Source organism: Oxyura jamaicensis, chromosome 2 (genome assembly GCF_011077185.1).
Source record: "Oxyura jamaicensis isolate SHBP4307 breed ruddy duck chromosome 2, BPBGC_Ojam_1.0, whole genome shotgun sequence".
NCBI lineage: Eukaryota > Metazoa > Chordata > Aves > Anseriformes > Anatidae > Oxyura > Oxyura jamaicensis.
Genome location: NC_048894.1, coordinates 19,732,924 through 19,755,430, shown reverse-complemented (window position 1 = coordinate 19,755,430; position 22,507 = coordinate 19,732,924). Strand labels below are relative to the sequence as shown.

Genomic DNA, 22,507 nt, shown 5'->3' with positions numbered 1-22,507 from the left:
AGCTGCTCTCATCTGATGGAAGAAAAAGAGCAGGTAATGGCTGGAAGATGGTACAGGAGAGGTAGAGCAGCCTAGAGTAGCCTCAGAGACTTCTCTCCCTGCAGGCTCTTAGTGAAGCTGCAGTGAGAACTCCAGGTAAAATACCTCTGAGGAAAAAGAATAGCCCTTGTACTCGTGCAGTGGTGTAGCTGAGGGTCTCTCTAAACTAAAGAATCACATCTCTGCCAGATAATACTAAAATATTTAAGTAACTTGTATGCCTTTCTCTCAAATCATTGGTTTTATTAGTATAATTAGTCTGCCAGAAAAAGAGACACTAACTGGATAGCCTTAGGTTATGGAGGCTAAATTTGCCCTTCATCTTTTCTTCCCTGTTATATTAAAAGCAAAGCCAAAATTACAAACAGCAGAATTAATGGGCACATAGGTGAAATGGAACTGAATGCAACAATCACAAAATGGGCAATCTTGGAAATCTAAGCACATAATTTCCAGCATAAAATTTTAAAAAATGTAACTAGTGTAACATAAAATAATTAGACATATATTTATGAAACTTGCTCTGTTCTAATTTTATCCTAGAACCTTGATATTCTGTACATATGATAGGAAACAGATGAAAAATTCTGTATGCACAGCAACAAACCTTCGCTTTCTTGTACATTTAAATAAAATACTTCCTGGGGCTTGATGGAAAAAGAAAAGAAATCTTCATTCAAAAAATAACTGTGGCTTGGCAAGGTGATAAAGTGGTTTAGCAATTCAAAATAAGTGTCACACCTAGAAAAACTGTATTTTTTTTTTTTTTCTGAAAGAAATCAGTGATACAGTCTTTGCCAGGAAAATTATGCAAATAGATCAAAGAACATTTACTCATACGTTCCCTATTTCATGCTGAGGCACTAGAGAGCCTATTTAAACTGAAAATATCTGAAAAGTTGCAAGTGAAGAGAAAATCACTGTTACTCACTGCACTGATGTTTTTCTGAGTACTTTTTATCCTCTCCATTTCTGGAGTGTCTGGGACAGCAGAATAGTTACAGAGCATCTTCTCTGCTTCATCTTTGTACATTTTCTGAAAAATAATTTTAAAATGTCCATTTCCTGCTTTCTTAGGGCTGAGAATAACCAAAATGCAACAACAACAACAAAAAATTGCTTATTGCTGATGAACCTCAACAGCATTGTATGGTATTTATTTCAACCTTTCTCCTCTGTGATATTCTTAAATATTTTTTTTTTCCTTCCCTTTAGGTAATGTAAAAATACCTGCAAGTAGATGTACACAATTCAAATCAATTTAGAGGGCAAAATAGGCCTAAATACAAAGAAGAATCAGGCAGTAAGATTTTTACTATGTGTAAATGCATTTAATATGGGTATGATAGCACCTACAGAGCTAGCATTTTGAGCAATGTATGTCAAGTACTGTTACACAAAATTGAAACAGTTAGCCACTGAACTATGCCTACCTGGCTTGCTATTTCTGAAGCCCTTTTGACCCGTTGTATTTCAGGAGTATATGGACCAACTTGCATTCCTTTTCCTATAATTTCAGTCTCAAGATCCTTTTTATATTCTTTCTGCAAAAATAGAATAAATTAAAATTAAATAAAGGAATGTAAAACAAAGTAAAACCATATCCTTGAGTAGAAAACATAACTAATTCCACAGTTATTTGTACGTTGTCTTGAAAGCTATTGTGACAGCAATGAATAGACCTCAAAAGAATTGCTTCTATTCCTGTAGCCTGTTTTTTTTTTTTTTTTTGGTTTGGTTTGGCTTGGGTTTTTTTGGTTGGTTGGTTGGTTGGTTTGTTTTGTTTTACTGCACACTGCTTATTCCTTTTAGCACAAGTATCTTTAACATCTCATTCTTTTTCACTTCAAAAGTAATCTTAATAGATTCATTCTGTACTCACCTGGCTTACAATTTCAGAAGCTTTCTTCGCTCTTTGTATATCAGGGGTATCCATGCCCACCTCCATTCCCTTCCCTTTAATTTCATTCTCCAAGTCTTTCTTATATTCTTTCTGAAAATAATAGCATTGCAGTTACTCGTATGTCCCACAACCAAATCCTTAACATTGTTCATACATTACAACTTCACTGAATCTATGAAACACTTTTGATTCAACAGCATTATCTTTGTAGAACCTATCCACAACACACCTATGCTATAGCTGCTGCCAGGTTAAATATTCTTTTAAGAGACTGCTTACTTTGATTTATCCTTTCACATCCATGTGTCTTTCCAACTTTGGCAGCCACAATCAGAAACATATGTAGGCAGGAGTTTTTATCCCTCATCTATTCTTGGGGAGACTGAGTCAGTCCCCAAGGGAGACTGATGCCTTTAGCATCATTCTAGATCTGTTTATTGTTTGGCCCTACCAAAACAAGCAGCTTTGTTTAGGCCTAAAAGCAGGGAGGCCTGCCACCGCTGAATACAGTCTAGGCCAGGCATGATTAAGGGTCAAAGCTCTGGGAACACTTATCTTTCCCCATACGTGGAATACACAACTTTTAGACTCCAGACTCAACAGACTCAACTTTTAGACTCCAGGCTCAACAGACTAGGTTATTTAGAGAAATCTGTGGTATGCCTACTGCGTAGATAGGATGTCATGTGGAATTCTCAGTGACAGTAATTTGTTGCAATCTGCCATACTGAAAGCTTGCATCATGTACAGTAACTTACAGTGCTTGCAATTTCAGAAGCTTTCTTGGCTCGTCTTATCTCAGGAGTATCTGGACCAACTTGCATGCCTTTCCCTTTAATTTCAGTTTCCAGGTCTTTCTTATATTGTTTCTGTAAGGTAAAACTTCATACACTAGATTCACAATAGCCAGAGTTACAGGTAGATTTTTATGCAAGAGACACAATTTAAGAGTCATAATTTTGACTCAATCAAAAATCTCAAGTAGAGGGTGACAGCTCTCAAGAGTCTTAGCAAGCTTTGGTTAGGATAACATGTAACAAACTACAGGAGAAAAATTTTAGGAGATATTCACCACATGTACAAAACTACCACTGAATTTTCAGTTTGGGAGGGGGTAGAAGAATCAGTCCATACAGCTTGCTGTAATTATCCTCTAAGTAAAGGGGCAGTTTAGCTCTGCAAAACCTCGTGTAATAAGCAGGTACTTTATGCCAGCCTAATTGAAACACATTTTACCTTTAAGAAAATATTTTATTTATGAAGACTACATGCTAGAAATCAAATACTGTACAGAATTGTTTCCAGTGAACTTTCAGAACAAGATGCTGTAATTTATTCATTTAATAGGTCTTTCCTGAACCACAGCCATTAGACAAGTGGCTGTACTCATTCATGATTGCTTCTTTTTCCCCACAGTATAAATTATAAATAACCAATAACCAGGAAACAAATGAATATTTCATTTTGAGCTTATCCAAGTGAGGATGTAATTCTTGTTCATCAGCAAATGATGTTAAAATATCAGTAATAAATATTTTGTAATACTGAAATATTATACATAATACTTGTATTTTTTTTAATTTAAAAAATATATATTATTTTATTGGATGCTGCTATTTCTGATGCTATAGCAATATCTTTTTCTATTATAGTTTATCTCTGCTCATGGTAAATGTGTAACATTTTTTCAAAATAAATACTTATTCTTAATTTTCCCCTTCATTAACTGTTTTTATGTTACACATTACTGAGGGAAAAAAAAAAAAAAAAAAAAAAAAAGAAGAAGAATGTCTTTGTATTTATTACAATGCTCTAAACACTTACAGAATAAAGTAACAAAAAGAAGAAGAGCAGAAATACCTTCAGTCTTCCGTCTCTGTCTCACTCTGATGTGGAAATAAACATGTTAAAACTACTCCCCACTTCCAAAATTCCAAAATTTTTATGAAAATAGTATAAATTATCCTGTGAAAAGACGTTACCTCCCACTTCCTCTCTGCTAAAGGTGGAATGGCAAATGCTTTCTTCTAGCTTCCTAGTGTGTAAAACACCAAGGAAAAGATAACTCTGGGAGTTACAGCTATATGCATAGCTGCGCTTGTTTACACTGATTGGCCCTATGCACAACAGTTCCTCCAGTTATTATGGCTATATATTTATATCTGTGTGAATAAATACACACATCAAAGGAATATGATATATACATGTATATGTATATATGTATATGTATATATGTATGATATGTATATACGTATACATATATATATATATACATATATATATATTGCTCTTAAAGAATAACACTCACAAAGGTGTGAGATGGAGCACGAGCTTCTTTCCTATTTCCTCTTTCCTTTCCACATCCTCCAGCCCCATTGTTGCTTCCCAGGCAGCCTGACAAGCTCTTCCACATAATGAGTGGCACCAGCTTTCGAACCTGTGGCTCAGGGAAGTATGTAGTCTTGCCAAACACACATCAGGCCACGAGTTCCTCAGGATGGTCTTATGGAGATACAGTAGATAGGCCACTGAGCCCTTCAACAGGAGTAGGCTGCACACCTCTGTGCAGGTAACCTCCAGAATATATCCCAACACCACTAATACCAAAGTTCAGTTCTAAAAATATGCTCTGGAAGGAGTCTCTACCTGTCTTTTTGCAAAGGATGTACCTCAAGCTCAAGAAAATCTACTTCTTCAGAAGCAGCTCTATTTTGGGGGGGAAAAAAAAAATGTTTTCACAAGTAGAACAGGTCATTTGGATAAAAGTTCTTTCAAAGTTGTCTGACAGACACTACCGTTGTTTTCAAATAAGAGACACAAGATTCAAAAAACTGGAAATTAGTTCATTGACTTTTCTTTGCAAGTCCAAACTCCTTTTCCATTAGTCATACTAGTTGAACAAACAAGGAGACTGAAAAATGAATGTAATTTTAAATGCTGTGCCTACTAAGCCCTCTAACAATTTCCATTGACCTTTTAATTGCCTGAAAATCTGGAATATTTGTCATAAGGTTTTTTCAAGACTTCCTCTCTATTCTTAAAGCAAAACAGAAATAGCCTTAATTTCAATACTTACATATTTCATTGTAGATTATGTTAAAAGAATGGAATATATTCAATAGAGTATGCCATAAGGAGTGAACTTTCTCTGACATCAATAACCTTGACTAGCATAACATACCTCATTTAGTATCTGAGCTGCATTTTTCACTCTAATCAAATCCGGCGTATCTTCAAACACTGTCATTCCTTTTCCTTTCATCCATTCTTCCAAATCTTTTCTATACTCTTTCTAAGGATTTAAAGAGAGATTTCTCTATTTAATGTTGTGTGGAAGATCTTGAAAAGAAATGCCACTTATTAAATGTCTGAAGGGTTTCTTTGAAATTTCTATGAAATATGAATTAGCTGAAGGTTTCAGAGTTAAAATAGAATTGGAAATTATCAAATCTAAAGGTACAATGTTGCAAAAGTGGAAAGTTTTTAATATAGCCACGTATTTTTGTTGTTATGCTCCTGACAAATAGTCTACTCCTACACAGTGCTACCATGTTGTATGGGGGCCTCAGCTGCCTATCTACAGATATTTTAATTGTGGTAACATTTGCTTTTATGCAGACCAGCATCTGCTGTGCTCCCATTTTTACCTCCTTTTCACTAAAGGCATCACAATCAGGATGGATGCCCTAAACACTGTATTAGGACACATGTTAAAATGACTGTTTGAGAAATTATAATGTAGAAGCAATATTCCTACCATTTCTCTTCTGTTCCCCTCAGACACTGCATTGATATGATCTATCTACATTTGGCAACTGCAGCCTCCACAGTACTCAAGTGTTAAGTATAAAATTAAAAGCACACTAGAATCTGCCTGTGGACATTTGGTTCCTCTTCTTCTTTCCAGTTCCTAGAAAACTGATGTAAGCCTAGTGAAAGTGAAAAATCTTTTACATTTTCTAGGATTTTTAAATGCTCTTTCCACAGCCAGGTTTGTATTATTTGTTTGTTTGTTTGTTTAATGCAAGGAAATTAGAAGACATTTGAAGAAAATGTCTTTTTGTAAGAATTTATATAAATATAAATTAATGCTCTTAATCATGTATTGACTTTATAAGAAGCAGGCACCATTGTCTCAGGAATCTTTGTTTAAATAGAAGAAAACCAGATATTTTTTAAAGAAGCTTCTCTAAAGAAGCATCTTCTACAACAAGCAGAAAACTTACATCAATTTAAAATATTACATTCAGTTCTCTCTTCTGACAGAGTTGTGAATGTTGTTCCAGAGGAAGTTCTTATTGTAAAAAATGCAACATATTTGCAGAAAATTCTATAGTGAGAAGGCAACAGAATTAGTTGAAACACAGCTGACAGAATTAGTTGAAACACAGCTGACAGAAAAAATAATTATAATAATAATTCATTTTTAATAACACCAGGTTCTCCACCTTGTTTGATGCAGTATTTATTTTAAATTTATTATTAACCTTCACACAAAAATACTGAGCTACTTCCTTGATTGTGGAGTACATTATTTTCCAGAATCTTGAAAGATAATAATTAATTTGACCTGTGTAATCTTTGGTTTTGGATACTGTTCCTTGAATGTGGATATAAAATCTGTAATTCTGTACCTTTGTGCATTAAAATGCCATTTCCGTTTCCTTTTATTCTTCCCCTCTGCCTAACAGATATACTTTATTCCCTAAGTAATGAGTTGTAGAATTTGAAGAGGTAAGAATTAGGGGACAGCTTATTGCATGTAGCACTATGCAGGAAACACATTTGAAAGTTTTCTAAGATGTAAATTTACAGCACATCTGCAACTACACATGCACCATCCACTTCTGCAGACACTCAGCAAGCAGCAAAATTAACTCAGTGAAATGCAAGCATTTGCATTTTTCCCTAGTCAGCAAGCGCACAAGACATAGAAGAGAGTTTTGTATGCACAGAATGATACTACATAAACTGGACTGAACCTGGGACTTGTCTATCTGACAGTCAAGCTTATAGAAATAAATTATTTATTAGAGAATGAATAATAAAGCAATATCAGAAAGGAAAGTCTTTTCCCACAGCATAGACCAGGATAAGCTATTTTAAGAACAAGGCAAGGAACAAGGTTCAAGGATTTTTAATTCTTGCATCTGCAATTCCATCCATCTGGGCTATAGCAAAACAATCAATTCTTAATGCAATAAATATAAACAAGGTACTGTTGTATCCCAAATTCAAATGGAGAAGATTGACATTTCAAACTATGAATTTTATGTTTAGAGTTTTCTGATATATTTACTTATAAGTTTGTTCAAATAATAAATCTAATATATAGAACTAACCCATACTCAAAACCTAACAAGAAAACAGTTTTGATTAATAATATAAAAAGTAAAAGACCAAAAATAGGAGGATTCTCAGTCACAGAAAAGAAAGTTATTTAATTTATAATGCCACATGTAACTGAAGAACATTGGACAAATACTAAAGAAACAATGTTCATACAGAAAATCCACTCCTTCTAACAAAATTTACTTAAAGCAGATTACTTAATATGGAATTTTGGTTGTCTTAACTTTCATTCATAACATGTGATAAATAATTATATGAATTACATTAGTTAAAAGTGACTTGCATACAGCTCAAGGCATTCATATAACTACAACATACTATCATAAACTAGAAATAATTACCCAAAGCAAAAACAGCCATCTGGATATCAACAGACACCTTCATTTTCACCCCTTCATCCATCTGGAAAGCAAACTCCAGGCCCTCTCCAAAACCCTATTCTTACTACTAGACTATTCAGAATATAAAATGATACTGCAATTTTTATTCATAACATTGCTTTTATATTTAGTTATAGCATTAATTGTAAGTTGTTCAGCACTCAGTAGTTTGCACTGATGCTGGTTATTTCTCATCTACACCTTAACAAGAACAACAAAAGGGAAGTAAAAATTGTCTACCTCCTTCAGAAGGTTAGTGACTTGTTTTATATGCAAGAACTCTGGGGTCTTGTCTAAATCCATTGAGGGCTTTCCCTTGAGACTTTCTTCAAATTCTTTGCGATACATTTTCTGTTGAAGCAAAAACAACAATCAGTGGTACATGCACATTCATTTCCAAACATATTTCAGAAAGAGCACTGTAAACAGACTCAGAAATGAGCTATGCCGGAAATCAGTTATCACATTAATAAGTAACGTTATTACTTATTTTATTACTTAGATTACCTGTACAAAATGCAATTATATACACATGCAATTTAGACAAAAAAAAAAAAAAAAACATATGTATGATATTTCCAAAGAGTGTCTAAGCTGATCTATGAAAAAACAATTTGTTCAGTACAGAAAAGACAAATGGTACACAAGGTAATGGCTTTTAAACACATTAAAGTTTCTAACAAGAGGACAAAATCATCAGTTTTCCATGACACAAGAAGAATAATGGAATCAAACTGCAGCAAGAGAGACACAGGAAAAAACTCCCTTGGTATGGCTAGTGAAGCACTGGACTCGGTTGCCTAGAAACTCACAAAACCTCCACCATTGGAAGTTTTTAAGAAAAAGCTTGAAAAAATATGGCCTGACTTAGGATAGTTGATGCTTCCCTGGAGCCCAGGACCAGTTCATCCCCCATGCTGAGTTCCCAGGCTGATGAGGCAGGAGCACATTTCAGTTGACACATGGGTCTGGACAGGGTTTGGCAGCTCTAATCCCTCCCACCTGAGAACCCTCCTTTGTTAAAAAGGCAAAAGAATTTGGTCCTTCATCCATACTTATTGCCCGCTTCTGCAAAACTTCCTACTGCTCTCTCTCTTTGGTGATACAAAAGGGGACAGGGAACAGGAGCCTACAGAGACAGAAAGAGCAACCCAGAGACCACTAAGGTCTTTTCCCCCACAGCATGCCATTAACCTGAGAGAAAAGGCCTGTGCTACCTTGCTCATGATCTCCTCCCTGAGCTTTCAGTCCAATATCATCTCTGCCTCCTCAAGGGAGGAGATAAAGGGTGTTCCATAAAAAAAAAAAAAAGTCAATAATTTCTGATCCAGATGACCTCTTGAGCTGCTTCCCAATTCTCAAAAGGGATGCAGTATACAATATGTCCAGTCTTACCACCTACAGCCTTTATTTAAAAAAAAAAAAAAAAAAAATGTTTTGAAGGAAGAACTGAACTACAGAAAAGAGAACTCTGTTAATTCTACCCTATCCTCAGTTTACAGCACCTTTATGATCTACTTCATCCATTTTCTTAGCCTGAGTACAAGATGTCTGTTAGCCTCTCTGTTGATCTAAATTTTGCTAGTTCAAGCAAATTTTACTAACCTCACTTTGCATCTTTTGAGCCTCCTTTGAAACTTGATACATGGGTGTATCCACAAACTCCAGCATTGATCTGCCTTTAGATTTCTCATAATTCTCTTTGTACTTGACCTGGAAAAAGTAAAATAAGTACTGTTAACAGCAGAGAAAATATGAGATCTCATTGCTTGCTACAGTTCCCTAGAGGTTTTTGACTTAAGAGATTCCTCCCAAATTTAATCTGTTGGAGAAATAAGGCAACTAGACAAGGAAACTTTTTCTGGAGTTGTTTGTTCCTTTGCTTCAATACATCAGACTTAAAATTGGTGAACTTTGAAGACAGTAGGAGTGAGGAACGCCAATCACAATCCTTGACTAATTGCATTATTTTTGTTAAGTGACCAATGTCTGAACAGTTAGCAGCTTTTCAGTAGGATCCCTTGTAATGTTTCCATAAAACACATTTACTGTAACAACAACAAAATCTGTTTTACAGCCAGGCTCCAAGGGTCTGTCTTTCAGACTCCAGAGTACCATTATGAAACACTTTTGTTTGCACCTGCATGAGGGGAAAATGAAAGCAAACTACTGCCTCAGTAGGGTGTGGTCTTGCTCCAACAGATACCTCACAGCTACCAATGGCCATGACCATAAAGCTAGCTGTAAAATCACATTGAAGTACACAAGGTTAAGACACCAATATACTATGCTAACTCTCAAACCAAATATACTTTATTTGGCAACCTGGAGAAGCTTCTAGACTTGTTCATTCATACACTTTTGATTAAGGCGGTGTATGTCACCATGAGCAAACATATTATTTATCTCATTCAATCAATCAGTGTATGATACCGTGCAATATTCTACACAAAACATAAAAGAAAGTAAATATCAAAATACGATACTCAGAATGAGTAATGTCATTTAAATCCATATGTCTCTTCAAAAATCCTGATGTCCAAATTTGAGAAAGATGTTCAGAATTTCTTCCACTGACAGACTTCTGCATTAGGTTTAAATTCTGCAAAAACACTCTTCTCATGGAGTGCTTCTGATTGAATATGCTTATACATCACTGCCATTTGTAATGCAGTTTTATGCCCGATTTAATCATTAGTAGAATGTTGCATTTTTCTCTTTGCAAGATTTACTTCTGATTGTGTATACCTGACTTTAAAGCACTGCATTTTCTTCATGATGGATTTAATCAGCTGTATCCAGGGTGAAATTATAGAAGCCCTTGCTTTGCTTAAATGATTTCTTATATTCATATGGAAAAAAAAATATTGAAGAATGCTTTCACAAACAAACTCCGTAAGGTTTGTAATTTAAATACCATTTGAAATAACCATGGGAGAAACGGCATAAAAGAAAGTTTGTTTTAGGCCTCCAAAATCTGGAGTTTCTGTTAAATTTGAATTTAAAATATTCCTTTTAACTGAAAAAAAAAAAAAAAAAAAGTGAGGAAACAAAGAAAGAAAATCATAGAAATGGCTTTTGTAAGTTCCTAGAAAAAATCCTTGTCATGCTTACACAAAAGTGAAATATTCATGTCAGCTAGAAAATAACCATTTATTTTTTTTACATTTGAAGTGCCAAGGAACAGATATGATGGTCTGTGTTTGCCTCCTAGTGGAAATAATTATAAATGTCACACAACAAAATTATTTCTGTAGTGGAAGCAAATGAAAATTACCTCCGTCTACAGATACTGACTTCACACTTTTATTCCGTTTTCAATGTGTGGAAATAAAATTTAAAAAAAAAAAAAAAAAAGTAAAATGAGGTAAATTGCACAACCTTTTGCAAGCACCAGATTTGGTCTATTAAATCACTCTGTTTCATAAAAATGAAATACACCCACATTCAATTTTTTAGCATGTAGTTCATTACCTTCTTAAAGTCTCTACAATGGGGACAGATTTCAAAGGTGCAAACCAATAAAATAGCTGTTGTAAATATATCGAAGTTTTAAATTATGTACCTCAATAGTTTATGTCAAATAAAATTACATGTATGCCATATGAAGGGAAAGTCCCTCCTTGAGAACTCTCTTCCTCACCAAAATAATGCAAATAGTATGGGTCTAACCTGTCAAAATCAGTCTATTCCTATCTAGTCCATCTGGCTTTCCTCTTAACTGTTGGAATTAATTGGCATGGAAGCTGACTTGAAAAATAGTGTTGCATTTGTATTCTAATACATGTATTTCATAGTTACACAGATTTCCTTTTTCACTCTAGGTCAATCAGAAAATCAGTTCATTAACCATATTAATTTATCAGTTTAATTAGCTGTACAGCTTACAACACCAGGGGAGATGTGGCTATGTCAAGTAAAATATTAAGAGAAACAATGTTCAGAGCAGAAAGGTATACTATAAAGAAATAGCAAAGCTGGTTAAATAGCAAGAAGCTCTGTCTGTCATACTACTGGTCAGAGGCAAAAACAGGCCATGTGATAAGTTTTTGGAAATCAGTTAATGGGACAGTCAAGCAGACTGTTTCGCACAGTGGAAGCAGACTTCAAGAAAGATTTAGTACATGCTCTCGAGAGACAGGGAGGAGAACACAAAGAGGGTATTTGAAGAGCATGAAGAAAGGCAGGACAGAGAGCCATGGTAAAATCAAAGAGATAACAGAGGGAGGTCAAATCCGAGAAAGATTTTGAAAATGAGATTTCTGTAGAAGACAAATAGCTAGTGGAAACCTTAAGGATTGACAAATCATTCTTCTTGCTGCTCACAATAAGAAAATATAGCCACCAGCATCTGGACAACACAAAAATCAGAAACTAGGGAAAACTAGGGAAAATCAGTATCTAGGGATTCATCACAAAAGGGCATAGGCAATATAAATTGATCGTTCCTGGGCAATAGAGGGAAATAAATTTTACAAGAAGTAAGCAGCCTTAAAGGAAAGTCCAAGTACCTCATTTAAGATAAGATGACAACTTGATGATGTTCACTCCAAGGCTGTTCATTTAACCAGCAAAAAGAATGCCAATCTTACATAACACTGAAGGAAACTAGAATTATGCCAAAATGCAAATAATGAATGCAAGAACTGAAAACTATCAACAACTATCAACTCCTTTATCATTCATAAATATATATATATATATATATATATATATATATATATATAGTGTTAGCTCCACGCATCAATGACACAGACAAAAAGCAGCTTAGTGAAAAACAATACAAAAATCAACTACAGACGGGAAGGCCGCATTATTTTGACTGTTTTAGACATAAGCTTCCATAACCAGGCACTGTCTCAGAAGACAACCCAATATGCTACTACTCATTAGGGCTGACCCTTTGCCTGGGAAGCTCTTGCCTCCTGCCGACAGTGAGTAATCTTCCTTCCCAACACCACCCACTCACACATTTCCACAACAGTGTTGCAGCCTTTCTGTGTTTTCTGGAATAAAATGCAGCTAATCAGCCTCCAAGCACTGCACATATAGCATAGGTGCTTTTGGAGTGAGAAAAAAGATTTGGCATTGCAAAGAGGCCAGGAGTTTCTTACCTTTTCCTCCCTATTTCAACTGATGGGCATTACCTTGTGTCATACCACCAGTGCTATGAAAGAGCATTTCCTGTTATGTGGCAGAATGGCGTTATGTGCCTATTACTTGATCCAGTGTAGGAAGTCTCAAACATTTAGGAGAGAAAAAAGGCTTTGACAGAGAACCTCTAAGGGAAGCTAACCCTTGACAGGCTGCTTATGGCAGAGGTCCAAATATTACACTAGCATAATGGTTACTTCTGTAGAGAGATCTGTAGATGAAGGCAACGTGTAAGATCTTAGTCAAGACAAGATTTGCAAGGAAAAAAGTATCTTAGATCAACAAAGGAAAAAATGTAGAATGAATATAAGAAGAATATAAGAAGAAATACTCAGAAGCCTGAGTGATTCTTACCCATTATTCTAGTTGTTTTAATAGAATGTGTCTCTCCCTTAAAGCCCTTTCTTCACTTAACATCCCCCAACTACTGCAGTAACTACACTATAGACTACAACATTGAGAGTGAGACCATGAAGCTAGTGTCAAAAAGTTAAGTATTTTATAGTGATTATATATACTACATTCCTTGCTGCATATATATATTTCAGATTATTATAAAGGCAACTTACATCACTATGCATTTTGCTGATATTTAGAGCATGGTTTAAATACAGCAGATTTGGTAGATCAGAGGCTGGATCATGCAGGCTTTCCAAATCTTTCTTGTAATTCACCTGCAGAGAGAATTCAAGTTATGTAAAATAAGATTAACAAGATAATTCACAGCTAATACTACAGTGTGTCTGTTTAGAAATGTAAAGCATTCAGAGCTTGCCTGAATAATCTGTATCTGACACTAGATGGTGCTCATTTACTATTATTTGAGGCATGGGGTGAAGGGAATGGTAAAAAAAAAAAAAAAAAAATCAATAAAAGATTCATTCCCCTGAGCAAATATTTGGAAACTACTCAAAGCTTTCCTCAATATATATATAGAAATATCATATATATATATATGTATATATATATATATATATATACAACCTAAAAAAAATCACACATCACACTTTGACATTTCAGGTTAGAAAAAAAAAAAAAAAAAAAAAAAAACCTTCTTTTTCCTTTTTTAAGGTTCTAAGCAATTTTGAAGGAAACTTTAAAAGAGTAACTTCCTCAATAGTTTGTGCTAACTCATTCTGAATGTTGTTGATTCTTGTTCTTTCTCTCTTGATTCAAGTATTACACTAACTGTCCAAATAAAAAAGATCTACATAAAACAGTTAAAGGGCAGTGCTCCAGGAAAATTTATTTAATACAAATTGCTTTCAGCAAAGATAAGCAGTATAGGCACCTAAGGCAAAAGATAATAACTTAATGAAATAGCAAAAGATAACTTTCTATCAGCCTATAGTAGGATTTTCCATATTCTTGATAGCTGGAGGCCCAGCTGTACAGGAAGAACACTATCCAGCTTAGCAATTTCAAATAATAAAGCTCTTAACCCAATACATTCAGGCTTCAAATCAACAATAGTCAATTTATGTGTCTTTTATAATAATAATTACTTAAACATAGGGGGGGGAAGTTGTTTTTAAAAACATTTACATTTTGGAAACAATTACTCTGTTGAACCCTTCTCAAAGCCAGCCTCTCCTGTTTCCTTTGGGTTGTGCCCCACACTATGGAAACATCACACTACAGAATGAAAGGTTGTCTCTAAGCTATCTGGGATCACTCCCCCAAAGAAGAGCTCACATTTTTAGCATTAGACACACTGATAAATATATCGTCCCAACATCATTCCCGCTTGATACAGATGTTTTCCCCAACCTGACTCCAGCAGCAGGTGCCCAAACAGAATCTAGGAACTGGTGTACTTTAAAATACAGATCAGAAGATCAACCCAATGAAGTCTAAAAGAGAGACATCCAAATCTGAGCTACTTATGCTAACTTCCTCCTGCAGCCACTGGAGAGAAGGTAGCACTTCATTCCTCCAAAGACAGGCATCTAAAACAAGTCAGATGATTTGCTCTCCAGAATGGTATCTTTCTTTCCCAAATAGAAAGGGATTGAGTACATTAGCTTGGAGTAAGCAGCCATAGAAACACAGAGTGAAATAAATCTCACCTAAAATCATTATGAAAAACTCTGCAGACTCTTAGAGAAGGGCTTTGTCCAAAGAGAGGAAGAAATGGATAGCATGCTGTACTTGCTATATAAACACAATGTATAACAGAGACTTTTGCTCACAGTAATTACTTGTAAAATGAAAAAAAGATTTCTGCCTGAGAAAAAAAAAAAAAAATGTTATTTTTTTCAGGATGTAAACACATGTAAAATACAAAGTAAATTCACTTACATCACTTGCCAAGGTGGATGCAATCTGTGCTTGCTTGAAGGAAGCACTGTCAAGGGGATTGTACTGGTGGCTCTTCATTTCTTTATTGAACTGCTCTTTGTATTTCACCTTCAACCAGAAAAAAAAATATATATATATATATTCCGTATTAACATGTAGTACTTAGAGAAGACACAGAGAATTCAGACTACAACGTAGCTTATTAAAGGCAATGGCCTTATCCATAAATCCTTAAACACTAAAAATATTTAAAGAAACTCAGTTTAGCCATACTTGTAACTGTCTTGTGCTCATTTCAAATAATTTTCATGTATCTGAATTTTACTGAAATAAAAAATAATAATTTTAGGATTTTCATATGTAATTATTGGTGCTGATGAGGTTATACTAGGAGACAAAAACAAAACTTAACTTCATAATTAATTTGTAATTAAAAGTGTGATTTTAACAGCAAGAAATAAAAAAGAAATTGTTAAATTTGTTAAATCATTGAACTATTGAAAAGTAGATCTTCTGAAGCAAATTTTTCAACCACTTCAAAGTTGTTGAAAACAAAATATGTGAAGTCAGAATTAAACATCCCACCTGATTGTTTTCCTACCACCAGGTACATGTGTCATCCATGGTGATGGCTGTCACCAGAGCCCCAACTTCTACTATAATTTCTGCCAGAAATTTCCAACAAGACCCCCAGGAATCTCTCTGCAGTACAGTCCCTTCTTGGAGACAATGCCTGCCTCATTACAATGTTAGAAAGCATAATTAAATGGCTATCTGCAATCAGTCTCACTCTCTTTTCTTTTTGTTTAAAGGAAAATAGGGAATGATAAGACATGGAAGGGTAGATAAATACATAAATGTTGAGGTATTGTCATCAAAAGCAAATAAAGTACAAAAATTCCATAGAACTGAATTTGAAATCTAAAAAAAAATGAAATTGAGCAAAGAGTAAATCGTTGTCCTTTGCCCCCCTTGTTGTGCATGATCAATAAACATCTGGAGACTTTGCACACATGCCTTGCTTCTTTCCAACAGCTGGGCATAATGGAGAAGAATAAAGTTCAGTCTGAATTATGCTGCTTTCATGAATGTTAGTCAGACACCTGATATCTGAGCCTATGCAACATCCATTATAATTTGCCACGCTCTGCATTAAATAAATATGCAGCTTCTCCCTTACTCCTTTTTTCTCTATGCCCACATGAATGTCTGATAAAGGGGTTAAGCCAACAATCTCCTTCAAAAATTACTTTTTTCTCAGCTTTAGCTGTGGGAAGTATTTTTTTTTTTTTTTTTTTAGTTCTTTGACTCAAAAGATTCTCAACATGGATTAGCTTATACATCTTCATCGTGTTTCGCCACAGTGCCCAATATTTCATTAATCAGGATAACAAGAAACCAAAACTAAGCCACCCTAATAGAAATTAAATATATCTTTTCAAGAATTACATTATGATTCCAACAATTCCATTACTTTTTTTTTTTTTTTTTTTCAAGGAAAGGTAATTCTAAATCATTGTAACATTTAAAGATCAACTTTATCTGAAAACATGAAAACTTTTCACACTACCTCTATTTTCTAGAAAATAGAGGTAGTGTGAAAAGTTTTCTGGTAGAGAGGTAGTGTGAAAAGCCTTCTGGTAGATTCATCTGGTTCATATTGCTTGATATTTGCCCTGGGTTTGGATCAATTGCAAACACATATCTGAATGTAAAGACACTGCCTTTGTCAAAGGCAAATCCACATTCTGTATGAGCAGTGAAGAAATAATTTAGAGGTCTTTTCTCTTTTAAAAGGTATATCCAGAATTTGCCTTCTAATAAAAATCCATCAGTGCTGGAATATCTGATTCAGAAAGCATCCAAAAACAGGGATCAAGTCAACATGGTGAGCAAAACTCTCTCTTACTCTGTAGGCATCATAATGACATTTTACACAGGAGTTTAACTATCCTACTACCTAAGGCTGGGCTTTTGCCCAGTCAGCAAATGGCCTCAAACTGTGCATGTGGTCTGAATGCACAATGTGGTCCTTGGTATACTTGTTAAGTGTGAAAAAATCAGTGTCAAAGGGACCTCTCCTCACAATTGGCTTGCCATCTTCCAGCTGCAGCTATTTCATGCCTTTTTTTTTTTTTTTTTAACAATACATTTCAATCTAGAGATTTCAGGAATGAGTCTCTGTTAGTGTCGCTTCAGATCACATCACTGCTGCAGGAGAGGGAGAGCCAGTGAATCCAGTCTTCACAGGTCTGTGCAAGCTGCTGCCAATGCACAGAAGACCCAAATTTAAGAAGACTGCTGACCAATCCAACTGCAAATGGTTCAGTTTCAGTGAGGGCCCTCTCGGTAGCTCTTGGTCCTGCTGTCTTCGTTGGCTGCACTGCTTATTACCTTTGCTCTCCTTTCCAACACCACCATGCATGTCTCTCTGGGGCAAAATGGAGGCAGCACAATAATATCAGATGACCCTGACAGTATCTCGAGAGCACTTCTAGCAGTAATTTAACTCTGACTTGTCATAGGGGATTCATCTCATTGAACGCTACACACACATTCACTTTCCTTTTTAAAAAAAAAAAAAAAAAATGGCATTTTCTTATTTCCTTCTGCCTTTTGAAAGAAAGCATGGGGTGGGTGGGCTTGGGAGAAGGAAGAGGGAGAAGGAGAGAGAAGAGCAAGCACATGAGTTAGCCACAGTGAAGAATTTCATGTGTCTATTTTATCCTCCTTTTGAACAGGACAAAGTTATGAATGTAGTTTAAAGGAGGGGAAAAAAAAAAAAAATGCCTGAGGGAAAGGGTTCAATTTCAAAACAAGGAAGATAAATACTTCATCAGTGATTTTGAAAACATAGGAGGAGGGGGGTGTCTGATCAACATTATAACCTGGTGAAACAGCAAACAAAAATGTGGGAGTGGAAATGACAGTTCTTAGTGTGTTAGTGGAAGCTTATCTACAAATTTCATCATTAACCAAAAACTTTAAGGAGGGTTTAAAACGATGACTGCTTATTCACTGTCTTAATTAAAGTCTTGTTTTTGTTTTTTTTTTTAGAGAGTATGTAGTGGTGGCTAATTTGAAATAAATGTGTGGAAGATGCTTTCTGATTGTAGCTAAAGAATGAGAAGCTTTTGCAGACTTTTAACACAATATCCCTGAAAAACTAAACTGGAATTAAATAAAGCCTGGATAAACAAACTTCTCATTGGCCTTGCACAAAACCTATAAAAGTCAGAATTGCAGCTGGACAGAACAGTGTCTTTTGAAGCTTTGCAGCAACATTCCTAAATCAAAATCTGTAGTTCAAAGCTGTTCACACAGGGAGTGTTCAGTTTCAGAAGTGGATGACATCACCCACTGTTCAGATTTACAAAGAAACTACAAAAATGGAATCATTCAACCACTGGGATCCCAGGATGAAGCAGACACTTGCAGCTAAAGCATTTCCTCATGACCATATGAAAACATATTAAAAAAATGAAAACCTGTCAGAGCACATTGAAGGAAATGCAACATAAACAAAGAGCTGTGAAAATCTTAGGCTGTTGGTAATCTTAGAGAAGATATATCTAGGAAGAAAAAAAAATCTACCTCTAACAACTTTTCTCCATGAAACAATAAGCACCAAATCCAGCACAAAATATGCATATCAAAAATTATTTATTATAAAACCAAACACTAAACAGCATAAGAGGAATATTTCATAGCAGCAGCCCTCAGTAAAAGCTAATAAAACGCATTAGAAGACCTAAAGAACACAACAGAGCTTGGTTTTATTTAAAAAAAAATACAAAACCAAAACAAATTATACAATGTACATTCAGCAAGCTTAACAAACTTCATGTTTTCACAAAGACTAACACAGCTTCTGTTTTAAATTTGGTTTCAAATCAACAGAAAGTGGTTACTGTGTGTAAATATACTAGTCCTGGGAGCTGGTATTTTTGCTGCTGCTGTTGTCAAAAGCTTTGTTTAAAAAGAGAGAGGAGATGGTACACTGATTTGGTACAGCCTTGAGTACCAGTCAAACATTAACACTATTTTCTTCACTTTGTTTGCCTTCCTGCTTGCATCGATTGCTTTCTCCCTTCGTTACACCCACACTGCCTGACCTCTTCTTGCTCCTGTTCTCTATACTCCCTAAATTACCTACCCATATGCACTACATTAAAACATGTTATCATCTTCTCTTCCCATTACATCCATCAGAATTGTCAACTTTGCAAATTTACTGTGAGGGTCAAATAACTAATATTTCTCTGCATGTCGCAGCTTATAGGTTCATGCTATTAAGGGAGATTATCAACTTTCAGCACAAAAAGTTTCTAATGCTTCTACGTGCTGAGAAAGAAAGGGAAACCCTAAAGACCAGAAAGTCTGGAGACAATAAAGAGATCATTAAGTTTACTATTTTTTAAATCTTGTAATTGTTACAAGCCTGGTTCTCAATCCTTGCACAAAGAGGACTGACAAGATTGACCCACATTTAGGGCACTTCCTTTCCTACAGCACAGGTGCATTCCTCATCCTGCCCCATCACCCTGCTCCACAGACACAGGGGTCATCATCATTTTTCCGTGGTTGTACAGGATGCTCTTGATTTATGATCAGCATGTCTAAGTGTTATAATGATTCAAATAATATATAAAAATGTTAGACAACTCATGGCCACTGACTTGCCTTAAGAGGAGGTGGGGAATTGCTAAATGCACCTCCCCACTGCTGAAAGCAGCCTGGTACTTACAACCTCCGTGCTGCTCTGTGCAGATGGATGGCAGCAGAGTGTCAGGCTGAAGCCTGATGCTTTTTGAAAGTGCCCTGCTCCCTTTTTAAAAGTATGTGGCCCTTCACACACACTGCAAGCAGCCTCATCAGGCGGTTGACTGGATGATCTTCGAAGGTCCCTTCCAACTGAACTATTCTATTCAATTCTATTCATCAGTGTAGACTGAGGGGAGGAAAAAGGATGGAAGGATGCCAAAACTGAGATCCAGTTGGCCAGGATGTGGCTGCAAAGGTTAGACCACCAAGGACTAATAATCCTCTTTACAAATAGACTGCAGGCTACATTATATCAGCTGCTCCTCTCTTTCTGCCACACCTCCTACACTATTTGGACTCCCTAAAGAAGTTAAAATCCCAAATGCTCTCTTCTGCAGACAGATCTCACCTGGAACTGCTGCCATCCCTGCCCCTGGTAGTGAAGAGACTCTATGATAAAGCTAATGCACATCTAATAAAAATTAGATTAAAAGTGCACTGATTAAGCCTATGATGCAACTGCCACAGCACCAGCCTGCAGGACCCCATGACCCAGCTGGTATTTTTTGATTGTTGCAATTCTTGTTCACAACCTTACGGGTACCAGGTGTAGTGAAATGGAAGGTCTATCACAAAGGGTCCTGTTTTGGTCCCCTTTGTGACAACAGGCAGCTGAAAGCCCAATAGGTTCTGAAACAGGATGCAAAGAAAGGAATGTGTAGATAACCATTAGGTAGAAATAAAGAATGCTACACACTAAATCTAGAGATGAAATCTTTTAAAAATGACTAGGACAAAAAAAAAATCCCTTCTCTATAAGTGACACTGAGGTCCGAACAGCATAGAACTAGCTCTTCCTAGAAAGCACAGGCTGACTTCCCAGCCTGCATTATGATAAGCACAAAAGACCACTTCAGTTAACCATGGTCCAGTATAAAACAGAAAGTTAGGTAGTAGGTAACTGAGGATAATGTCTGGAGACATCAAAAGAAGCTTAGCCTCTTGCACTGTTCTGCAGCTTGTTCTCTATGACTTATTGTTCTTATCCTAGTTCTAGGAAAGACTTTTACCATCTTGCCAGTTGTTACACAATGCTGATAGTGACTGTTCTGGTCTATATACTCTTCCAGTTGTTATTATCTAGCTGTGGGAAAAATGACATGGCCTTCTCCAATCAAAGGGGGTTATCCCCCTTGTACATGAGGACAGAATTTGTTCCTAGGTTTACAAAAGAGTGTATTTCTGAGGATTACTAGCAAGTCAGAAGTCAGAAATCCCTTCTCATGATGTGAGGTTGATCCGGAGGAGTAGAAGACTCATAAGAGGAAAAGAGGGAATATTTGTGTCCCCAGCTTTCCTTCTAGTTATGGACAAACGCAGTTTCTCCATTTTTCAATTTCTATCTTTAAAAGAAAAAAGAAAAAAAGAAAAAAGAAAAAAAAAAAAACTTTTTTTTTTGAAGTTAGTATATAACAGAAAGTAGTACATAAAAGGTTCAGTTTCAGGGGGAGGAAAGGTGGTTTACATGTCAGGCCAAATTCAGATCCCATTACTCACATTAGCAAGCAGTTACACAAAAGACCCAAGTTACTTCAGTGGGATTAATCACAGGGTAAGGTTCCACTCAAACTGAATGACTAGCAAAATTTGACTCTAAATTGCACACAGTTAATATTTTAAAAATCCTAGATAATATATATAAATATACACCATCTCCACCAAAGATGAGTTGTAACAGTCAAAGTTCACTGTATTTTTGCATTAAATGTATATTTTGATTCCTAGGAATCTTAAATTTACCAGTCATTACAATACCATACAAAAAGGCTTTGAGAACATAATCTTCATGCAATTAGAGATAATCATCTACAAATCTAAATATTTTCTTGCATTAGTAGCAATGAGATATCTGAATGAAGTCATTGTAAAATGTCAGAAAATCTTACTTGGCTTAGAAGTTTAGAAACTCCTTTAGCATGTTCAAAATCTGGTCTTCCAAGTACAGCATGCTCCTTATTCATCTCCCCCCTTCCTTTCTTGTACTCAGCCTTGAAAAAAAAAATCATGAAAATGAATACAAATCACTATTAATTTTTTTGGCTTTGTGTTTGTTTGTTTTTGTTTTATTAATTGTTTGGTTTTGTGTTTTGTTTTTGTTTTGTTTTAGTTGTTTTTTTTTCCAAGAGAAATGTAAGCACTAAAGCTAGTAGAAAAGCTAGTCTCATTTAGTGATCTGCATTGACACTACTCTCAGTAATATAATTTGCTCAGAAAAAAAAAGCCCTTCTCATGCTTCATCTAATTAAAAAGATAATATTTATTTTATTGTAAAACACAATGCACAGCCTTCATAAAATTCAACTTTAACAAAATGCACAGGTTAAGCATGAGAAATACTGTTCTCTCACTGCTCCCAGTCAAGGCAGAATGAGTTACAGTGGCTCAGCATTTCTTAAGACATGGTCTGCAGTTTACACAAAATTATTTGTAGTGGTTGAAAATAGCCTTGAAATAAAACTAGGCTGAGGGGCAGTGTTTTTGAAATACAGGTCAAATTCCACTCAGTTTTACCACTGAAAACTTGCTGGATGTCAGTAAGGTTGCATTGGTGTAA

At 35.6% G+C, this 22,507-nt stretch overlaps 1 protein-coding gene across 8 annotated transcripts in view; it reads right to left on the bottom strand.

Annotated features, from left to right (window-relative positions):
• NEBL (nebulette) overlaps positions 1–22,507 on the bottom strand; it is a 256,863-nt gene that overhangs the window by 47,976 nt on the left and 186,380 nt on the right. For 6 of the 8 annotated variants that reach the window (XM_035319460.1, XM_035319463.1, XM_035319459.1 and 3 more), the window contains 10 exons: positions 21,840–21,941; positions 15,130–15,237; positions 13,398–13,502; positions 9,280–9,387; positions 7,915–8,025; positions 5,124–5,234; positions 2,701–2,811; positions 1,922–2,032; positions 1,473–1,583; positions 971–1,075 (listed from right to left, as the gene is read on the bottom strand). The exons of the other annotated variants lie outside the window; for them this stretch is intronic. In XM_035319460.1, the coding sequence (XP_035175351.1) occupies positions 971–1,075; positions 1,473–1,583; positions 1,922–2,032; positions 2,701–2,811; positions 5,124–5,234; positions 7,915–8,025; positions 9,280–9,387; positions 13,398–13,502; positions 15,130–15,237; positions 21,840–21,941 (1,083 nt within the window). The remainder of the gene's footprint in view (positions 1–970; positions 1,076–1,472; positions 1,584–1,921; positions 2,033–2,700; positions 2,812–5,123; positions 5,235–7,914; positions 8,026–9,279; positions 9,388–13,397; positions 13,503–15,129; positions 15,238–21,839; positions 21,942–22,507) is intronic. 8 annotated transcript variants of the gene reach the window in all.